The 21,463-nt window shown below is 47.0% G+C and overlaps 1 protein-coding gene across 2 annotated transcripts in view; it reads left to right on the plus strand.

Annotated features, from left to right (window-relative positions):
* Positions 1 to 21,463, plus strand: part of ADAMTS9 (ADAM metallopeptidase with thrombospondin type 1 motif 9) — a 223,826-nt gene that overhangs the window by 139,223 nt on the left and 63,140 nt on the right. For both annotated transcript variants that reach the window (XR_009542735.1, XM_060161420.1), the window contains 8 exons: positions 3,273 to 3,446; positions 7,502 to 7,696; positions 9,128 to 9,260; positions 9,475 to 9,569; positions 9,685 to 9,779; positions 9,872 to 10,005; positions 12,122 to 12,213; positions 17,027 to 17,131. Coding sequence is in view for 1 of the 2 variants with exons in the window: in XM_060161420.1 (XP_060017403.1) it covers positions 3,273 to 3,446; positions 7,502 to 7,696; positions 9,128 to 9,260; positions 9,475 to 9,569; positions 9,685 to 9,779; positions 9,872 to 10,005; positions 12,122 to 12,213; positions 17,027 to 17,131 (1,023 nt within the window). In the remaining variant the exon portion in view is untranslated. The remainder of the gene's footprint in view (positions 1 to 3,272; positions 3,447 to 7,501; positions 7,697 to 9,127; positions 9,261 to 9,474; positions 9,570 to 9,684; positions 9,780 to 9,871; positions 10,006 to 12,121; positions 12,214 to 17,026; positions 17,132 to 21,463) is intronic.

Consider the following 21,463-nt stretch of genomic DNA (forward strand, 5'->3'; position numbering starts at 1 on the left):
AGGAAGGAGCCATAAATCCTAGGTGGGTGGGAGAAGTGATATTACTGAAAGCTGATAAAATCCTATAGTATGGGCTGGATTTGCTTTGTGATTACCCAGCCCCTGTGCTCTGGTTAGGATTTAAAACTCCAGGAGAAAAGCCATGCTAAGTGATTTTCAAAGCTGCTATTGACTCATTCCAAACCACTGGGCAAGTCACTTATTTACTTAGTTTAATTTTTCTAAAAGTTATATTCAAAGTAAGGCTTCCCAACGCCCTTTGCCACCGCTGGCAAAATAGTTTTTATGGTAGTTAACCATTATTTAAGACCAAGGGAAAAACACCTAACAAGCAGAAAGTATTTAGTAATCCTTGCTTTCTGCTCTAAACTGTTACTTATTGCTACAGATTAAAGCCCTAAGGATTAGTGAAAATGAAAGAGGACACTGGAAGGTTTAGTCCAGGTAGGCTGCTCAATAATCATGATCTTCTCTGAGTCACCTAAGTCCTGATTTTCTAAGGAATTACTTTTTCTATGGGGAGTTAAGTATGTCTTCTGCATAGATCTACACATCACAGATTAACCATTGTTTTGTTTTGTAACATTCAGGGCCTCATTTGGCTTTTTTTAATGAAGAAACAAAAACGTTATTCCTTCACGATGGTTCCCAGCATCCTCCAGGGGAAGAGAAACCCCCAGAACTGCTGAGTCAGAGCTGAGCTAGGCACTGAGCTCAGCCAGCCTCCTGCACTGGTGGGAAGGGATCTGCTCCTCTGTGCTCATCTCACACTGTTTTCTGTTCATATTTGTGCCCCACAAAAATTATAAATGGTTCCATACTCTAGATGTAGAGATTTGCTTCCAAGCAGCAGAAGTTTTGAATTAAGTTTGCAAACGATAAGGATACCACCACAGGTTTACAATACCAGGACACAACCACATACATATCCCTACTACTTTCTGAAAGAACAAAGCATCTCACAAAAGACATGGTTATACCAGATGACCCAGCATTTCCACTCCTAAGGATATACCCGAAAGAATTGAAATCAGATGTTCAAATTTGCATATGAATGTGCATAGCAGCACTCTTCATAATAGCCAAAAGATGGCAACAAACCCAAATGTCCATTAACATTTGAATAAACAAAATGTGGTATATTCATACAATGGAGTGTTCAGCCATGAAAAGGAGTGAAGTACTGATCCAATGTGGCAAGACCTTGAAAGCATTATGCTAAATGAAAGAACCCAGACACCAAAGGCCACAGACTGGATGATTCCATTTCTATGAAATACCCAGAACAAGCAAATCCAGAGACAGAAAGCAGATCGGTGGTTGCCACAGACTGGGAGGAAGGGGAGATGGGGAGTGACTGCTTCATGGGTACAGCGTTCCCTTTTGGGGTGATGAAAATATTCTGGAACTAGATAGTGATGACGATTGCACAACATGACCAGTGACTACACTCCGCTGAATTGTACACTTCAAAATGGTTAAAATGGTGAATTTTATGTTACGTGTATTTTGCTACCAAAAAACAAAAAGGAAAGGAAAGAAAGAAAGAAAAAGAAAGGCAAGAAGTATATCAGGAAAGACATTTCTGAGTCAAGCTGGATTCCAAAGTCAAATGCCTTTGGGATGCTTTGGGTAATAAAAGAGAAGCAGGCTTGTGAGAGACAAAAAAGAGGTGGGGTCTAAGGCCCTCCCTAAAAAGACTAGAAGGAAAACGTTTAAGAGACATTATGTGAACAACAATGACAGCTCGCAGGAGTTGGATAAGGCCCAGGGGCAACAGAGTTTGTAATCCCTGGTTAAAGGAAACCTAAGCTGTCCTTGACACGGGTTGGTTACAGTGACTTTCCTATGTAATCTGGAGTCTTGAAATGTTGGGTGACGCAGGTGCTTCAGATAGGACAGGCTTTGGGAGAACTTTAACAACACAGATAACTAAGGTAAAACCTCTACCGTGGGGTTTTCTGTTGGTGAAAGCAAAAAAGATAAGAAATTTGTGGTCAGCACAGAGATCATCCTAGAATGAAACATACGACTTGCTCTATTTTCTCCACTTGGTTTATGGGAATAAAAAATATCTATGCCATTCACCTGACAAAGAGATGGATAACCAGGAATCAGTTCTTTAGGCTAAGTCCCAGTTTATTCATCTGAAAAGTAGAAATTATAATAATGGCTAAATCTTGCTGCCTAACTGTCTACATCTTTAACGTCTGTCTTTGCTACTAAAACACAGCTCCTCTCTGAGGGCAGGGTTTGTGCTATTTGTGTCTGCTCCTGTTCATCCAGACCCATCACAGGGCCTGACACGTCTTAGGAACTTGGTGAATATTGGCCAGATGATCAAGGGGTGAGAGCAGTTCCCCCTGGAGAAGAAAAGGCTATAGAGGCCACAGGAAATCTCTCCTCAAGTCCCTGAAGGGGGTTATTTGTGAGAAACAAAATTTGTTCTGTATGCTCCCTTGGAATCGACAAGTAGGACAACAGGCTGGTTTTGGCTAAGAGACAGGCTTAGTTCCATGTTATAAGATGAAATGGGCCACCTGGACAGGGAATAACTTCCCTGACTCTAGAGGTATTTTGACACCCTTTGGCCATAAGTTTTAAAGAGATTCAGCGTTTGTTTGAATGGGTGAAGTAGTCAGGCCTTAAGGTCCTTTCCAAACCTGAAATTCATTCATTCACACTTTCACTGCTTCATTCAGACAGCCACTTACTGAATGCTGATCGCTATGACAGGAACAGTGTTGTTGTTACCGTGTTCAAGTTCATGCTGCTCACTGCATGACAGGCCACTTAATCGAGAGACAAGGTGTTGGGACAAGGAATAGCAATTTTATTCAGAAAGCCAGCAGCAGACAGAGAAGTTGGTGGACTAGTGTCCCAAAGAACCATCTTTCCAGAGTTAGAATTCAGGCTTCTTTTATACTTATACTTTAAGGGCCAGAGCCTTGAGAATAGGCTGTCCTGTTCATTTCAGGCTGTAGGCAACATTCTTTTACAAAAGGTGCAGAGCCAGCACGACTAAGCACAGGCAACAGAAAACAAGGGTTAGAGCTAAAGGAATAAATCCAATATGTAGTCAGCCTTGTTCTTCTATGTTATACTGTTAAGTAATGGGGGTAAAATAATGAGTTCTCTAGTAATACGTACCCTCAGAGATCTCGCAGTCTTAAAGAGTATATAGAAAGGAAAATAAATCATTATGGTAACAGGATGTAAGAAATCATCTGTTATCTTTCCATGTCACCACCTGTTTTGTCTGTCTTTAACAGTGCACCAAGACTTGTGGGAAAGGCTCCAGGTACCGCAAGGTGGTGTGTGTGGGTGAGGACAAAGGTGACGAGGTTCACGGCATGCACTGTGACATGAGCACACGGCCTGTGGATCGCGAGAGCTGTGGCTTGCAGCCCTGCGAGTATGTCTGGATCACAGGAGAATGGTCAGAGGTACAGTCCTGGGGATTCTGGATCTGCCTTCAGGTCAGCGATGGCCTGAGGGCAACAGAGTGATGAGGGCAGGAATATGGGAGACTCACACCCACCTGCCAGTTCTATCCCTGAGAACTGGGAGCCCTCAAACAAGTCCCTCAGCCCTCCTGGGCCAGAGTCCTACAGGTGCAGAGTGGGGGGGGCGGTGCATAAGATGGTATCCACGCTCCTCTCAACTCTGCGTCCTGTGATTCCCTTTAATGTCCTAATAGTATGATTAGAAATGAATTCTTACAGACACTGCAAGTTCATATGTTTCCTATAGGTGCCTGAAGAAAGTTAAGTATGACACAAAAATGTCTTAGCATCAGGGAGGCAATAGGGAATGGTGGGGACTGTGACTAACTAGCACATGATGTGTAAGGGGAACAGGTTCTTTTCCACTCCAACAGAGGCCATGCAGAAATGTGGGTCCATTGTAACCAAACCTGATGTTTCAAGAGAGGACAAAACTTTGGACTTTTCTGTGCTATCTCCTAATCTTAAAATGTGGACTCAGATTATTTATTTAAAACACTGTGTGGGTCGAACCAAACACTTTTGTGGGCCAGACGTTGGTTGCCCATTTAACAGGCTCTGATCCAGAGGAATGAAATCGTTTTCCATAATATCCAAGGAATCTCAAGTGTCTGTTTTTCCTTATCTCCTCCCATACACAGTGCCTACCTAGATGCTTTTTATTATTCATAAACCAGTAGTAACAGTCACATGATTATATTTTCAAACCTCATGATACTTTCAAATACTGAAAGACCTGTAACATCAACACTAGTTGTCATTTGCCCCAGAGAATTTAGAGATGTGAAAGGGACGTATCTGGGCTCATAGCAAAGGTGCTTTGCTATTGCTGGCGTCTCGTTAGAGTTCAACAGGGCAGCAATTTCACGTTTTAATGGGATGAATATTTGCATTTAGATGATGTGTTTGTTGAGTGTTGAATTGTTTCTGCACTAAAACTGTTCCTAAAGCCTTGTCTAACTATGTCTCCCCATCCTTCACTCTACCCCAGTGAATTTGCCCTCCCCTCCCCACCTCCTGCGGGACATTTGGCGCTGTCTGGAGACATTTTTGGTTGTCACAGCAGGGGGAGGTAGGCTGCTACTGGCATCTGGTGGGTAGAGACCAGGGGTGCTGCTAAACCTCCTACAGTGTACGGGACAGCACCACAACAGAGAGCTATTGAGCCCAAATGTCAGGGGTGCTGAGGGTGAGAAGCTCTGCTCTATACCAGCCCTACCTGTTCTTGGTATGTTCTCAAAGAAAGGAGGGGAGTTGTGGTCTCGATCATTAGAAATAGATTTACTCTTGCCCATCCAGGAACATGGGAAGTCCAGATGAGTGTTCAAAATAGTTCTTGATTTTGGGTTTGACGCACAGATTCCAACCCATTCAGATACCAAGGCGGGTGGAGGGAGGTGTGTCCAGGGGGCTCCTCTCTCCTGTTCAGTTCACCCCTCCCAGTGCCTTGAAAGGCATGGTCCCTAACTTCTGGTTCTCTGGGTTGCTGCACAAGGCCACCCCCCGACTCTCAGGAAGGGAGAGCCTTCCTTTCTGGCCTCTCTCCCTCCTCAGGCCTCTGTCCCTGAGACCATTCACCTGTCTGCCTCCTGGGGGCCTCTTCTTCCTGGTTTCTGGCTTGGTTCTCGGTCACTCGTCTTGCTGGAGTTCGTGTGCCTGTCACACTGCCAAGGTTGACATGCGCATCTTAGCTGGATTTGGTGTGTTGTCATTACACTGAAAGAGTTTTGGTCTCTTTCTGAGACTTGCATAATGTTCCTCCTGTGGCTTTACCATAACCTTAATATTAACCCCCAAAAGAAGAGACAGGGAGAAAATTTTTTTAAAAAGTCTTCCAGACATCTGCAAATTTTCAGGTGTACCATGAGTTGAAAAATCTGCAAGCTATAGGCAAAGATGAGAGGGATGGAGACAGGACTTTGTACAGATACCAGGATCATGGGAAGGGACTCTGCAAGGGGGAGTGATGCCCAAGGAACTGGACCAGAATTCCCTCTAGAAAAGCTTTTAGTAAAATGCCAAAGCCACAGCAGGATTTGCCTTCTGTCTGGGGCCTCCATCACCTGCAGAGTTCTGTGTGCTCCCTATCGGAGAAGAAGACTCCATCAGCCCTGGCTCACGTGTGCATTTCCCTGGTTGGGCCCGACGTGTATCGCTAGCGCAAGAAGCCCACATTCTTATTGTTTCATTTTGCTTTATGGTTATTTTCAAGTTAGAAAAGTAATCTGCACTCATCATGAAACATGCACGTGGCACCAAGGCGTGGAGAGTCAACCATAAGACCTTCCCCTCCTCTCTCCCCTCCCCAGCGATGAGAGCCTCTTACACTCAACAGCTCTGGCCTGAAATGGATTAAGGAAGCCAGAGGCACTCAACATTTTCAGGATGCTCTTAACAGCTACTGAAGGGTTCTTTTCAGAGCGCTGGAGGCCTCTGAATAAAACCTGACCATATTTGGGGCTCATTTCCATCTGTCAACACCTGTCTCCCACTGCGTCCCCCACATAAATGGGCACTGGGCTGCTTTTGCTTGTGGCTGGTAAGGGGAAAGGGTCTTAGCACTTGCCTTCTCAGAAGTACAGCCTTGTTTAAATTAGTCCACACTGAGGTCAGGGCGTGCAAGCACTGAGTTAGATACTCTAAGATACCCACAGCTTGGACAGACAGCATTTATTAGCCATCTATCCATGCGTGAAACGCCTCAGACTAGCCCTGCGCTCCCCTGGCCTGGCATCAACTGCATCTTTGGGCATTTGAACAGCGGCAGCCGGAGAAGGAAGAAACGTTCTCAGCGTATTTGCATGTCTTAAGCCAGCTGGAAAGCAAAGCCCAAGGATGCTCCGCATGCCTGTGGCTGGGCCAGTTCCCTGCTCACTCTAGGACCGCGTCAAGGGGAGCCTTCCCCCTGGAAAAGTTACAGGGGGCGGCAAGCCACGTGACTTAAAGCGACAGCGTAGGAGACACCAGGAAAAAGAGACACTGGTTTTAATAGCAAGTGAGAACGTGCAGAAGCTATGGTCCCTCACCCCAGAAAAAGCAAAACACACCACATGCTGCACACTGTTTCCAGGGTTCATCTGCCCCCGCCCAAAGAACCTTTGATCTTGAGAATCCTGAAACTCTACCTTAATTTTATGTTGCATTTTCACAGGGAGTGGCCAGTTATTTGGTGACTTGGCCCAAAAATATCATCAAAATAATTTGTTGGTTAATTCAGTTTTCTTTTAAAAGTATTATGTAAAATACTTAGCTGAGGAGGCCGAACGTAATCTAAAATCTTATTAATAACCAGTTAGATGTCCCATCACAGAAGGAGCTGGGACACCAGTAAAATACCTTTTTCTTTCTCCTTTTCTGTATCATCTGGGTATTTTTAAATGCTGTATAATTACGGCAGAAGGTCTAAATGACTGCATGATTTAGAGAGAGCCGGGCTGGGGGGAGGGAAGCAGAAAGGTAACATTTAAGTCACGGTATATAGCCAGGGAGAGAGAAGAAAGGAGGAAATTAAGTGGAGGGCGGATGGGAAAGCAGACCATCATGTAGGGAAGGAGGTTGTCCCAGAGTCCCGGGAGAGCCTGGATTTCACACACAGGTGGTCTCTGGCGCTCTCTCCAGCCCACTTGGTCGCTTCTCTGATGCGGTCATTGTAGGTTTGGAAAGGCGTGATTTGGCCGCCAGTACGTAGGGCTCTGGACACTGTAAGTGGACCCGGTGACAGCTGGAGCACCTCCCCCAGCCCCGTCTCCCCGTGAAATCCAGAGCGGGGGTCAAGCCCCCCGCCCGCAGCGGGGGCCAAAAGGTGTAGTGGCAGCCCTGGATCCCAGAAGGCTCCTGTAGGGCTGCAGGTCCCCCGCGGCCCGTAAGAAGCTAATAAAGTGAGAGCTCTCTGCCCCATTGTCCCGAGGTCAGTGTTCACCGTGGAGGTCAGGGGCCTATTGTGGCTGCCCCCAGGCCCCGCTCCAACCTCTGCTCTCTACCCGCTCTCTTCCCAGTGCTCAGTGACCTGTGGAAAGGGCTACAAACAAAGGCTTGTCTCCTGTAGCGAGATTTACACCGGGAAGGAGAATTATGAGTACAGCTATCAAACCACCATCAACTGCCCGGGCGCACAGCCACCCAGCGTCCAGCCCTGCTACCTGCGGGAGTGCCCTGTCTCTGCCACCTGGAGAGTTGGCAACTGGGGGAGCGTAAGTAGATGATTGAGTGATGAAATCGGAAAGCTTTTGGATCTCAAACCCCGACTTAAACATGTCCTGCCTGAGCTGTCCTTCCAGGAGAGCCCCGGGTGAGAAACAGGAGTTAGTATCTTGAAACGGGCTGAAGGGGGAAGGGGGCTTCTCTGCTTGTTGGGCCGTTTGGCCTGGTTAGAGGGGGACGGGGCGGGGAGGCCAGACAGCCTCCGTCTGATTCCTGGTTCTGCTGTTCCCAATTGAACGACCTGCGATAAGGGGCCAAGCGTTCGTGTCTGTTCCCTCCCCTGCAGAATGGGGTGTTTGTGAAGCTGAAATGCGTTCATGCATTAAAAAGCACGTGGGCTGTAATGGCAGCTTTTTAAGTTCCATATATTTTACCACAGTTTAAAATTAAACAGCACCCAGAACTCTTGTTTGTCACTGAAAAAGGGTTACGGAGTTGTTCATTGTGGGTTCTGTGGCTAAGAATTCTGTAAGCACTCGTGCTTCTGCATCAGGAATTCCTGGTTGCATTGGGGTTACAGCGAGTAAGAATATCTGATATTGGGAACGCCCTTGAAAACTGCCCCAGCCCCCTGGCTCCTGACTGTGAGGCTTTCACTGATGCAAAGTGATGATCGGGCAAGAGTGTGGGACCAGTTGAAAGGGGTTAAGGTTTAAATTCTGGCTCCACCATGACCGTGAACAAATTTCCTAACATTGGAGCCTCAATCTCCCCTCTGTAAAAATAGAATAATGCTAGTACTATCTCATAGGGTTATTGTGAGGCTCAGATGAGGAAATTATATTATATATATATATTTCACATGTATGACCACATATGTAGGTATGGATGTACGTACGTATAGACATGTATATATAAGACTTAGCACAGGGCTTCCCTGGTGGCTCCGTGGTTAGGAATATGCCTGCCAGTGCAGGGGACACGGGTTCGAGCCCTGGTCCAGGGGGATCCCACATGCTGCGGAGCAACTAAGCCCGTGAGCCACAGCTACTAAGCCTGCATTCTAGAGCCTGTGAGCCACAACTACTGAGCCCGTGAGCCGCAACTACTGAGCCCACGAGCCACACCTACCGAAGTCCGTGCGCCTAGAGCCCGTGCTCCGCAACAAGAGAAGCCACCGCAATGAGAAGTCCGTGCACCGCAACGAAGAGTAGCCCCCGCTTGCTACAACTAGGGAAAGCCCCTGCACAGCAACAGAGACCCAACACAGCCAAAAATAAATAAGTAAAATAAATAAATTTATTTAAAAAAAAAATCTTAGCACAGAGACTGGCCCATAGGAAGTGCCCTACATGTGTCAGATATTTGTTTCCAGCAACACGGGGTTCCTGTGCAAGCCTCCAGGCTCTGAGTTCCACACCACGAGAAGCCCATATCTCCAGGTTCCGCAGCCACAGCTCTGACCGTGCTCTGCCTTATAGTGTTCCGTGTCCTGTGGCGTCGGAGTGATGCAGAGATCTGTGCAGTGTCTCACCAACGAGGACCAGCCCAGCCACTTATGCCCTGATGAGTTGAAGCCGGAAGAAAGAAAAACCTGCCACAATATCTATAACTGTAAGTTGGCCCACTGAAGCCGTCCTTCTGGAGCTTGAAGAACAGGTTTCATTGTTGTTGTGCTTGCCTGCCATTTTCAGAAATATAGAACTTATTGTTAAGAAATTGGCCCCCTTGCAGACAGACATGAGCATGCATAACATAACTCCTTCCGTCGGCGGCCACTGCACATCCTGGAGAATCACAGCCTGTTTTCGCGGTCTGTGTTTTCCAGGCGAGTTGCCCCAGAACTGCAAGGAAGTAAAAAGGCTGAAAGGTGCCGGTGAAGATGGGGAATATTTCCTGATCGTCACGGGAAAGCTCCTGAAGGTACGCGTCGGAGCTCAGTCGTTATTTCTAGCCTGGTTTCAGAGCCAGCGGCCCTGGCCCTCATGGTCCCGTTTCTGAGCCACCCCTTGCAGGTTATTTCTGGTCTGTCTTTCAGGTCTTCTGTGCAGGGATGCACTCTGACCGCCCCAAGGAGTACATGACACTGGTCCACGGTGACTCTGAGAATTTTTCTGAGGTTTACGGGCACAGGTAGGAGAGCTCAGGCTCAGAAGATCCCGGATGCCTGGAGATCCCTGGAAGGACCTCCCCATCCTTACTGGGATGTTCTCTCTGTAATGTAGGTTGCACAACCCAACCGAATGTCCCTACAACGGGAGCCGACGTGATGACTGTCAGTGTCGGAAAGACTACACGGCGGCTGGGTTTTCCAGCTTCCAGAAGATCAGAATAGACCTGACCACCATGCAGATCATCAGTAAGTTCCATGGGACGTCCTGGGGGATGTGTCCATGGGTCTCTGCATTCAGACAACAAAAACATCCTGCACAGGGGCTGGGCCGAGGCCTGGAGGATGTGAAGAGGAACTTAGGGTCCAGTGATGACAATCCCAGTCTGAGCTGCCAGAGGGGGGGATTTTGCACCCTTGGATCACTGCTGTCCCCGCAGTGCCTGGGAAGTGCTGAGCACAGGGGCGGTGCTGCATCAGATTTGCGACGAATGAATGAATGGAGGAGACGGAGGCACCTGAAAGGGCACCATCGCCGTGGGGGAGTCAGGGCAGCATCCCCCAAAATATGACATTGAAATTGAGACCTTGAGGCCAAATGGGAGTGAGCCAGGTGGGCAAAGCAAGCACGGTGGCCAAATTGTTCTTTAAGATTTATTTATTATTTATTTATTTTTATTTTATTTTTTGGTTGCGTCTGGTCTTAGTAGCGGCACATATGCTCTTCGTTGTGGCGCACGGGCTTCTTTCTGGTTGTGGCGTGCAGTTTTTCTCTTCTCTAGTTGTGGCGTACAGGCTCCAGGGCATGTGGGCTCTGTAGTCTGCAGGACGTGGGCTCTAGTTGAGGCGTGTGAGCTCAGTAGTTGGGCTGTGCGGGCTTAATTGCCCCGCGGCATAGGGGATCTTAGTTCCCTGACCAGGGGTCGAACCTGCGTCCCCTGCATTGGACGGCAGATTCTTTACCACTGGACCACCAGGGAAGTCCTGGTAGCAGAGCTTGCGAAGGGAGAAGAAGTTTTAAGGTAGCAGATGCAAACTCCAAAGCTATGACATTCATGTAGCAACATTCACCCCACCCTGGGCTTCCACTAGCAGTGTACATATGCACACACACACACAAACATGCACATGGGCGTAAAACTAATTTTCTCTGATTGTCGATTTACAGAAGAAAAACGGAGGACAGAATTACCATTTTTTAAACTAGCCCGAGCGTGGACTGATGTCATACTCCAGCCAACACTGCATTTTTGTTAAGGATGTTAATCACAGGAGTGGTTAAAGACAGCTCAAATATCCAAACACGTTCCCTCGAGTAGTGGAGAAACAAATAATGAATAATTAATTTTTCTTCATTAACATGTTCCCATAACCTTGCCTTGCTTTCCTCTGCAGGTAGATTAAATCTGATTTGTACCAAGATATTTTTAATTGCCTTCAGCCAGACTGATGAGGGCTAAGGGCAGAATCTGCAGTTTCCCACTTACCCAGGGCTTCTGCGTGCTCAGGTGGGCAGGGCTTCTGCCCTTGGAGGTTGGGGGACTCAGCTTTCCCTCCCACGAACCTGCAGAAAGATTAAGGCCTTCTCTTGCTCTTCCTGAAAGAAAGCAGAAAGGTTTAAAAAGCTGCCTCTGGTCTCTAGTTCCCACCAGATTTTGTAGGATTCTCAGTCTGCCACCTCCTGATACGCCTTCCCCATTCTCAGAGCTGTTCTCGGGAGCCACCAGAGGGTTAAAAACGCGAGCACTGTTTTTATTGGCTTTTTAAAAAAAATCTTTTTAAAAAAGTTAGCCCCACACTTAAGAAACTGCCGTTAATACTTTCAAGATGTGAGTTCTAATTGCTCCCCATTCTGGTGGTAATAGTGCCTGGGCCACGGGAGGACAGATGAGCCTCGGGGAATAACTGCTAAGTAGCTGGAAATGCCTTGCTGGCTTATTCCCCGCCCTGTCCTGCAGTCCTGCAGCCTCAGCGGCTGCTTCTACGGAAGATTCACAGTCATCCAGTTACACTACATTTAAGCGAGGTGATTCACATATTTATTTATATAGGAATCAATTCCAAAGTCATCTTAAGCCCCCCTTTTGGCTTCCATACTATGAAGAGACAGAAAGCGCTGGTAAAACCCAGAGAAGGAAGCTCTCAGACCCACAGATACAGTGAGGGGAGAGCAAGTGTACATCTGGATCCGTTTGCTCACTAATCATACTTTGGTTTGTTTTCTTTTTTCCTCTCCCATTTCCTCTTATGATTTCTCTAACTCTTCTTCCCTTCTGTCTCCTTGTTAATATCCTGGCCCTTCCCTTTCTCTTTCTCATACTCTCACCTCTCTGCTCCCTGTAACCCTTTCTCCAAAACCCCACAGCCACTGACTTACAGTTTGCCAGGACACGCGAAGGACATCCCGTCCCTTTTGCCACCGCCGGGGACTGCTACAGCGCCGCCAAGTGCCCTCAGGTACGAGTCGGGAGCTCTCCAGCCCCCACCCAGGGATTCACATACCCCCACCCCCGTGACTGCATCTGGTTCTGCAGATGTAATTAGAACAGCGGCTCTGGAAGGCACTTTGGCCACCTGTATCAAGGGCCTCACAGATGCTCACAGCCCCCAACCCAGTCACTCCGCTACTCAGGGTGTTTCCTAAGGAAATGATCCCAGCCAGGGGCCAAACTTCTGCGTTCAGCAAAATGCATCTGTGATCATGGTAAACGTTTAGAAACCAATTAGATATCACATGGCAAGGGCTTGGTTAAACACAGGACGATGTTAAAACAATGAATACTATGCAGTGACATGTGGGTAAATGTTTAATAACCGGCTCTCCAAGGGAAGAGGCCGGGGCGGGGGGGAAAGCAATGCTTTGCAGCATTTGCCCATTTCTGTGGTGTAAATTTTCTGCCTGACTGGTTACAAGTCATCAATATCGTGTCACGAAATGGAGGGTTTGGGGAGAGATGCACACAGTTGTCTCTCAAAAGCCAGTGCAAGTGGGTTCCAACACCCCGACTGTCAGCCATTAAAGATTCTGAATATTGCATGAGACAGAAAAACTGTCCCTCCTGTTTCAGATGTGTAAATGCGCCGTGTTTAGACCAAGACGTGCAGAGTTGTCTCCTGAATGCGCTTTCCCCCAGAGCAGCTGCAGGCAGTCTTACCCGTTCTAGAGTTGCACACGTTTTTGCCCCTTTAGAGGTGTGGCAGGTTTTGACTTGCCTTTCGGAACAGGCTGTGATAATCCTCCTGGACTCATTTTGCAAAGCAGGCATCAGTCTTTGCCAGAAGCTTCTGCGAGGAGAAGGTAGGACAGACATAATGAATTAGGTGGTTCTGGACAGGAGAACGTGGCCCCAGTCTTTCCGTTGATTTACACGAGGTCTTTACAAAGCTGTTGTCAGACTCTGTGACAAGAGTTTGCCACGTCGCTGTGGGCCTTCACGGATTCTAGGAACTGGGACTGGGTGATGTTCAGAATCCCAGGCACTGTCTCCCCAGGGTGCCTTTACACATGACCACAGAGACCATCCAAAGACAAACACATCTGAATTTTCTTTTAACAACGTGTTTTCTCAGCCCGGAGCTTTAGAAAGTATTGCTAAACATTTTAGAGAAGTGAAAAGGAAGCACTCAGGGGAGAAAGAAAATAAACAAAGGACAGAATGTTAAAAGGGGCCTTTTCTCCATTACCCAGGAATTGAAAACTTTTGAAGTGCGGTTTCTTTAGAGCACTGGAGACTTCAAACACCCCATTCGTATGGGTTGCATTTAACAGCTTATAGATTGGCCAGTCCTGCCTTTTTCAAATGCCTCAGGATTTTCTTGTTTCGATATGTGCATCTTTGGGGAAACTTCAGTAAATGCGAGGTAATTTGCATTCAGTTATTTTAATAACTCAGACAAATGAACCGATTGATTTGCTAAATCCTGACACTAAAGCAGTTGCTAAGTGAGAAAACCAAAGCCAGTGAGAGGTTAAGTTGTATTTTTTCCAGCCCATTCTTCAAACCATATCGGATACTTCTAGAATTCACTTCCTCAGAAGTGTACCGAGTACCAGCTATATTGATGAAAGATGGGAGTTTTTCGTATCACTTTTCCAGGGAAAAGTCTGCAGAAAGCATGACTGTGCAAGCTATTTTAGAGCCCTGCTTGTCCTTTGGTCTGTGACTGCAGAGAAATGAAAGCAGAGGGATGCTCTGTTTGACAGTCTGCTTCTTCCTCCGCATCCATTGCTGTTGCTTTGGGGAGGGCCCCAGGAGCTGTCAACTCAAGATGCGCCCAGAACGTATTTTGTTATCCTGATCACAGTGGATGCAGCATTGTCGTTACTGATGCTGGTGTTAATAGCGTTCATTGAGTGTTTACTACACTTGAGACACTGTGCTCAGCCTTGGTAAATCAGCGTAGCATTTAATCATCCACAGCAGCCTATGAGATTGCCCCCTTTTGGCCGATGAAGAAACTGAGGTGTAGAGACGTCGGGTAACTTACCCAAACCCGCACTAGTGCTCAGTAGAGGCCGGATTTGATCCTAAGTGTGTCTGAGTTCCAACCCATGATGGTAGACACGCCTGGCTGATCCTGTGTCCAGACAAGACTTTTGCAGCATTCACCCTTGTCCAACAGAGAACAGAACCTCTGTTTGTCAGAGGTATTATACATCTTTGGCTAACTTTTCTGGATCATCGAGTGTATGCATGTCTGAATTATCTTTACTCTTTAAAATCAGCAACAGAGATAGTAGCTAAAGTTCTCATGCCCTTTAGACCCTGAAGATAAGGCCTTTAGGGGTAGAGATATCCCAGACTGGAGCTAGAAAGGACGGTAGGTCTTGACTCCTCTGGTGACACTCAACTTTTAGAGTGCTAATTATCAACTAGGACGCTAGCTGAAAATGCAAATCCCTGAACCTGAAAAGGCCAGGAAGAGAATAAGGACAAAAACTCTTGCTTATCACTCACTCTGAAAGGGCAGATCTAGCTAGCAAGTAGTCTGCTTGGCTACGTGCTCAGACACTGGACACCCAGATCAGCCAGGGGCATCCTCAGGCTAGAAGCCTGGACCTTCTAAGGACTTTGACGTCAAAGCAGATCAAGTCTGCCTTCTGAGATGCAGGCAGAACAGGCAGTCTTTGTGGGAAACAGGATAGGGAAGGAGAGATAAGGGCATCCTTGGCAGCAACGAGGTCTGGGCATTTGTGATTGGTGTGGACACCCTCCTCAGGGCAGGAATGATAGTAAGATAAGAACATGGCCGGGTGGGCTAACACAGCATGTAGAAGCCCGTGTCTGAGGAGGCTGGGCAAGGAGGCTGAGCCTCCGGTGTAGCCACGGTCATGGATACCTGCGTACTGAAGCCACTCAGCATAACAACCACTAACATCTGTGTAGTACTGTCATAAAACAAGTTCCAAAAAATATTTTTAAAATTTCACCTGCTCTGTGCCAGGTAATAAGCTAGGTATGTTATACCTTCTACTCTTATTCACAGATTATGTCTTATTAACCCATTTTACAGATGGGCTCAGGAGAGGTAAGCCTGAGGTCACACTAAAGGTAGAAGAGTCAGGATTCTAGGATAATTTCATCCCCCAGACCACAGCACGATTGATGTTTTGGGCTGGATAATTCTCTGTTGTGTGAGATCATGCTGTGCATTGTAGGATATTTAACAGTATCTCTGGGCCTGTCTGCACTAGCTGCTAGTGGCACACACACACTAGCTGTGACGTAACAACCAAAAATGTCTCCAGAGACTGCCAGATTTCTCCTGGGAGCAAAGTTGCCCTCTGATAAGATCCACTGACTTAGACCAAACTAAATCCTCCCATCACCTCTGTGAATAGGAATCCTGTTTGTCCCCAGGGTACAGATGTGGAATTTCAGGCTCCTAAAGAGTTCATAAACTCTGTTTAGCAAGTATTTATGGAACCGACATGGAGAGGAAACCTCCAAGTTGCACCTAATCCCGGAAGTCTTCGTGGAAGAGCTAGGATGTAATATTTAGTTAAGACTGTAAATATCAAGTACCTAGTCACATGTTACAAACCATAACTGATATAAATAAAGCAATAGCAAGTCCCCCCCCCTCAATAAGCTCACCGTTATATTAGAGAGAGAAAACTAACCCTTACAAAACAATTAGAAAATGCAGGGCTGGTATCAATATTTTTGAGTATCTACTAGGTACCAGGCGTTCACTCCACGGCTAATTTCATTTAGTCCCTCACTACACTACTCTGAAGGAGGCACTCGTATTACCTTCCATTTTACAGATGGACAAACTGAGGTTCTTACAGGGTAATAGTATGTTCAGGTGAAAAAGCTGAATTTACGCTTAGCTCTGATTGGATGTGAGTCTCCACCTTGATGCTCTCCTTGATTTATTAAAGACCGTTTTGACGAAGAACCGGATGGTAAGGCTCAGAGAGGAAGCCTTCACCAACGTCTGCAGAGAAAGAACATTTTTAACTCCGAAACTGTTCATGGTGGAGTAGAAAACCTCAAGAATCTATTTTAGATGCCTTTGTGGAGTCATTTTTGCGAGAGAAAGACACAGAGACAAGTGGAGAAAGCAAGAGAGATTCTCTGCTGCAGCGTCTCCTTGGAAATAAAAAGGCAAACACCCGAGGCCACGTTTGGAAAGGAATCCCAGAGCGGGGCTGGGAGGTCTAGGTTCCCTGGGCCTGGTGGCGGTGGCGGGTCCCCTGCGGTCCAGAGCAGGCCGCGCGCGCCCTCTGCTGGCAACTCCAGAGAACGCGCCTCTGCTTTGAAGTCCCGCCCCGCTGTGCTTAGGACTCGGCGTGCTCAGCGCCGCGGGGAGCTGAAACCCAAGGAAGCTTTGGCAGCGAGATCTTGTTAGAAAAATTACACTGTGGCATTTTGTTCCTGAAGGAATCTGATAATTGTAAGCAACATCAGGATTGCTGAGTTAGGGACGCAGAATAGCGGTAGTTGAGAGCGAGGACTTTGAAGTCAGGAAAATGTGAGTTGGGTTCTCAGTGTCTCCCGGAGAAGTTAATCACCTGCGCCGGGCCTCGCTGTCCCCCTCTGTAAAGAAAATCCCCTTCTGAGAGCTCTTGCGAGGATGGATGAGATGATGCATGTAAAGTGCCTCGTTCACAACTCCACTCTCCCCCCGCCCAAAAGAACCCTCAATTATTAGTAGCTATCATAATTAATTAATATCTTTCTCCAAGTTCCCTTTTATTGTGTGGCCTTTGCTTGGGAAGTCACGTGGACTAAAAATCTTTCTCGTTGGCCATTTATTCCAGGGTCGTTTTAGCATCAACCTTTACGGAACCGGCCTGTCTCTAACTGAATCTGCCAGATGGATCTCCCAAGGGAATTATGCCGTCTCTGACATTAAGAAGTCGCCGGTAAGGTTACTAATGGGTTGGGGGCTGGGTTTTGTTTTCTCTTCCTTCCTCCCTCCCTGTGAGGCGGCGGTGCTAAAAGTAACAGGTGTGCTTTCCCACTTCCTCAAACCATTTTACAACGTGTCAGCAAGAAAATTTAGGACATAAATCGAAGGTTGAAGCGTGTACAGGTGCGTGGAGCAGAGAGTCTTGCTTCCCTTCTGGTGAATTCTTCCTGGAGATGTGAACCTGTGAACCATTGGAGCAATTAGGAGGATGCCTGACTAGGAAGCTGAAAGTAGCCAGCAGCCTCTAAGGGAGTGTGTGGCTCAGACGCCTTGCAATTAATTAGCCAACATGCAATTCACCTACGTGAGCTTAGGGACAGTGATGTCAGTCTGTTTCAGAAGAATTGAAATACAAACAGGGCTGGAAGAAGGGGTAGTTCATGAGGAGGGTTTCTGGAGAATTAAGAGAAACACAGGCTCTCCAAGTCAGCTTTTCAGGCTCTAAAGTCTTGCTGCTCAAGGTGGGATCGATCCCCCCCAGAGCACCCACATTGCCTGGGAGCTTGTTGACAACGCAGTTTCTGAGGCCCCAGAGCTTCTGAGCAGGACCTGTAGCTGAACGAGGCCCCAGATGGCTCCTGAGCTCAGTACAGCTTGCGACGCTCTGATCTGCGTACTGTTTCTCAGCGTGGGTGTATATAAGAATCACTTGGGAAGGTTTAAAATGCATGTGCCCGGGCCCTACCCAGAGTCACTGAAGGGGAATCTCTGGGGAATTTGAAATTCCCCAGGTGACTCTAATGCATAAGCGGGGGCAGAAAGCACTGCCCTTTGCAGTCTAGAAGCTGCCATGATGTGGGGAAGGAGCCTGACCCGCAGGCAAATGTAAAACTTACGGGGTGTGGCCTGTGGCCCCAGTCCTGCCTCAGCTGTGAGCTCTGCCTCCCGGTCTCAGGAAAGTGAGTAAGGGAGGAAAAAGAAGAGGACTGGAAAGTGTGGTGTTATTCCAAGGTGAGGTTGCCAGACAAAATATAGGATGCCCCGCTAAATCTGAATTTCACATAAACAAGCAAGATTTTTTTTTTTTACTTTAATCATGTCTGAAACATTGCATGGGACATACTTATTCTAAAAAAACAGTATGTGTTGTTTATCTGAAATTCACATCTGACTGGGTGTCTGGTATTTTTATTTTCTAAACCCTATCAAAATCGGAACATAAGGAAACAGCTCAGTCAAGCTGCTTCCACCAAGGAGGGGAAGGAACATCAATTATGATGTCCGGGGGAAATCTCAGAGGTTCCTGATGTCTTCTTTTAGCTTCCAGTGTTAAATTTGTGTCTTTGGGGGAAAAAAGACAAACAGAAAAATCTCTCTCACTCCCTCTTTTCTCTATCTAAGCCAATCAGCTCCTTCAAATCTGATTAACTAAATGACCATATCTCTTGCTTATAAATTAATCATTAAAATTTTTTTCTCGTACTGAAAGGAATAAAGAGAGCTGAGAGACAACACACGTGCTTTAGGATGTGTGCTTTACACTCCTGAAATTAAGTTCTTCCCTGCTCCTACTATGTATTATGTTTCAGTGACTGAGAGAAACAAACAAAAAAATTAATTGACCGAAACGTGGTCAGACTTAAAGCATGATTGTATAGAAAGCCATCTGTGTAAACTGTAATCTAAGTTTCAATTCTGTTTGTTAGTGTCATTATTGCAGTTTTCATCCAGAACCTAACAATATAATTATAGCCGGGAGCGCCACCTTGTGGATACAAAGATTACTGCCCTGCCAAGACGGGCTGGCTGTTTCCCCAGCTTTGGGGGGATTACGCCTGTGTTGAAGGGAATTGGTTTCATAATTGCCTGTCAGCACTTTTTTTTTTTTAAATCTTGGTGTTCCATGACAGCTCAGAGAGCCTGAGCTCAAAATTAATCTCAAGGGTCTGTCGAACACTCCTTATGAATCCCCAGGAGCCAGCACTGAGCAATCTCTAGCTCCTAGCAGCCCCGAGAAATGATGCTTCGTGTGCCTGACCTGCTATGCGGTCCACAGAGCAGCATCCCCTAGGGATACTCCATGAAAATAGGCTCCCGCAGGCAAAGACACTTGGAAAAATTGTATATTTTTTTTCCTTCTTGAAGAGTCGCAGTAAGCATGTGTGTATTTTAGGGTGGAATAAAGTGTACAGGAGGGAAACCTGTGTGGTTTTATTCAAACCAGCATTTCCCTAAATCATTCGTTCTCAAACTTGGGCCAGGACTTGCTAAAACACAGCCAGCCTGGGGAGGGGCCTGAAATGTACACTTTCAACAGTTTCCCAGGTGATGCCGATGCCCTGGTCTGGGATCACATTTTAGGAATCACTGACCTAAGTTAAACCAACCGCAGAGCCTTCTTTTCAAAGTTATACCTTTTAATTTCCCTGAATTACCAGTGGTCCATGGAACACACTCTAGAAAACTGTGTAATGTCCTGCTCCCACCATGACTGAGCACCGTCTTGCTTCTGAGGGACCGAGGCTGGTGTCCTCTACGGCACGCAGATCCTGGCCAGTCCTAAGCCCTTCTCCAAATAGCCCTGATTTGATTCACCCGGCACATCATCACTCTCACTTCCCTTCACTTTTCTGCTGGGAGCTACAGAGAGAAAAACACAACGAAACCCTCCATTTTCCAAACCTGCTTGGCGATAAAATGTTTTCCCCAAGCGAAACTAAAGGAAAACTCTAGTTATTCAGGGTAGAACTGAATTACCAGAACCACGTGCAGGGCAGGGACGTGGTCTCACCAGCAGTTACAAATCTGGTAAAAACAAGACCCAGTGTCAAGGTTCATTCTTGGCTGCCTGTGTGTGTATAAGAATAATGATTTTTGCTATTGAAACAGCCCCTATGTATTGGGCAGTGTATATGCATTCAATCCTGTTCCTCCAGCTTTCTCATCAGATTCTTGGAAGGGTACTGAAATCAAAGCCTACAGAGGCTGCAGTGTACAGAGGTTAAGCCCCAGACCCTTAAGTCAGATCGCTGGATGTGCTGTTACCAGCCTTGCCACCTTGGGCAAGTTATTTAACTTCTCAGGGGTCTCCGTTTCTTCACGCATAAAATGGGGACCCTGGTGGTCCTTACCCAGTTGGGTTCTTGCGGAGCATAAATGAAATAGGGAGATAAAGCTGTTTACATGTCACTGGGCAGGCAGCAGGGGCACAGTAAGTATTAGCTGTTAATGTTACAACATTTTCATAGGCCTGAGGCTTGCCTTAAGGTTGCAGGATTGGTCAAGGTGATGAAGGAAGCAGGTTTGCTAGCAATGGAAGGACAAGGGACTGCAGCCTGAGCAGAGGCTGAGCCTGGACCTGGCTGGCCCCCACTGCACCACGTGGATTTTGTCCATGTGGGCCCTGCCTCACCTGGGAGTAAGGCATGTGGGACGCCCCCTGGACCCAGGGATGGACCGCTAGACAGATGCTTCAGCTGTACCGGCTCGACTTAGGGATACCGAGTTTCTACTCTGCTTGTGTGTGAGGGGCAGCCAGACAGAAAGGGGGGCTTGGCCCGGTTGTGAGATTGGAGAGCACAGGTTGGCGTTCTGAGCTCCTTTGCCAGTGATATTCTGTGCATCCTCAACTCATGAATGTGCTCAGGATGTGAAAGGGTCCTCAGGCCCCATCCGGACGATCCCCCCACCCCCAGAAAGATGCCCCTTCTCAGAGCTGTTGTCTGGCCTTCCGTCCAGGAGGAGGTTCCGGAATGGCCTTCAGAGCCAGGCACAGTGAAGGGAGGTTCAGTTAGGCAGGATGGGAGAGGTACCCTCAGGGCTCTGTGCTGCTTCGGGTACCTGGGGGATGGGCAGGGTCCACAGAGGGCTGGGGACCTGTGTTTCTGAGGTACCTGGCCTTGGGGCCCAACGGTCATTCCTTATTCTAGGGGAAGAGCTGTAAATGGAAGAATTGCTTTGAAATTAAAAATTAATGAAAGTTGCATGACCATGGGGGAGATGGACTCAGTTCCTGTCTTTTAATCTTTTACTTCATTTGCAACCGGTGGAGTTAAGGTCACGTGATAAATACCTGTGTGTGTGCACGCACATAGCAAGCATAGTATCAGTCCTCGTTTATCTACCATAAGCTGCCTCCTAACCCACAATTCATTTGTGAAAACCCAATTATCCACCAAGTATGAAAATCATATTACAGACAAGTAGAGTGAAACTACCTTTTATAGATGTGTACATTTTATTCTGTACAAACCGATAGAAGATTAGATGTTTATACATATATTCATATATATAAGTGTGATTCGGACTATAGTCGGGAAAAAAAAAATACTGTGTTTTATGGGCA

This window comes from Lagenorhynchus albirostris, chromosome 10 (genome assembly GCF_949774975.1).
Source record: "Lagenorhynchus albirostris chromosome 10, mLagAlb1.1, whole genome shotgun sequence".
NCBI lineage: Eukaryota > Metazoa > Chordata > Mammalia > Artiodactyla > Delphinidae > Lagenorhynchus > Lagenorhynchus albirostris.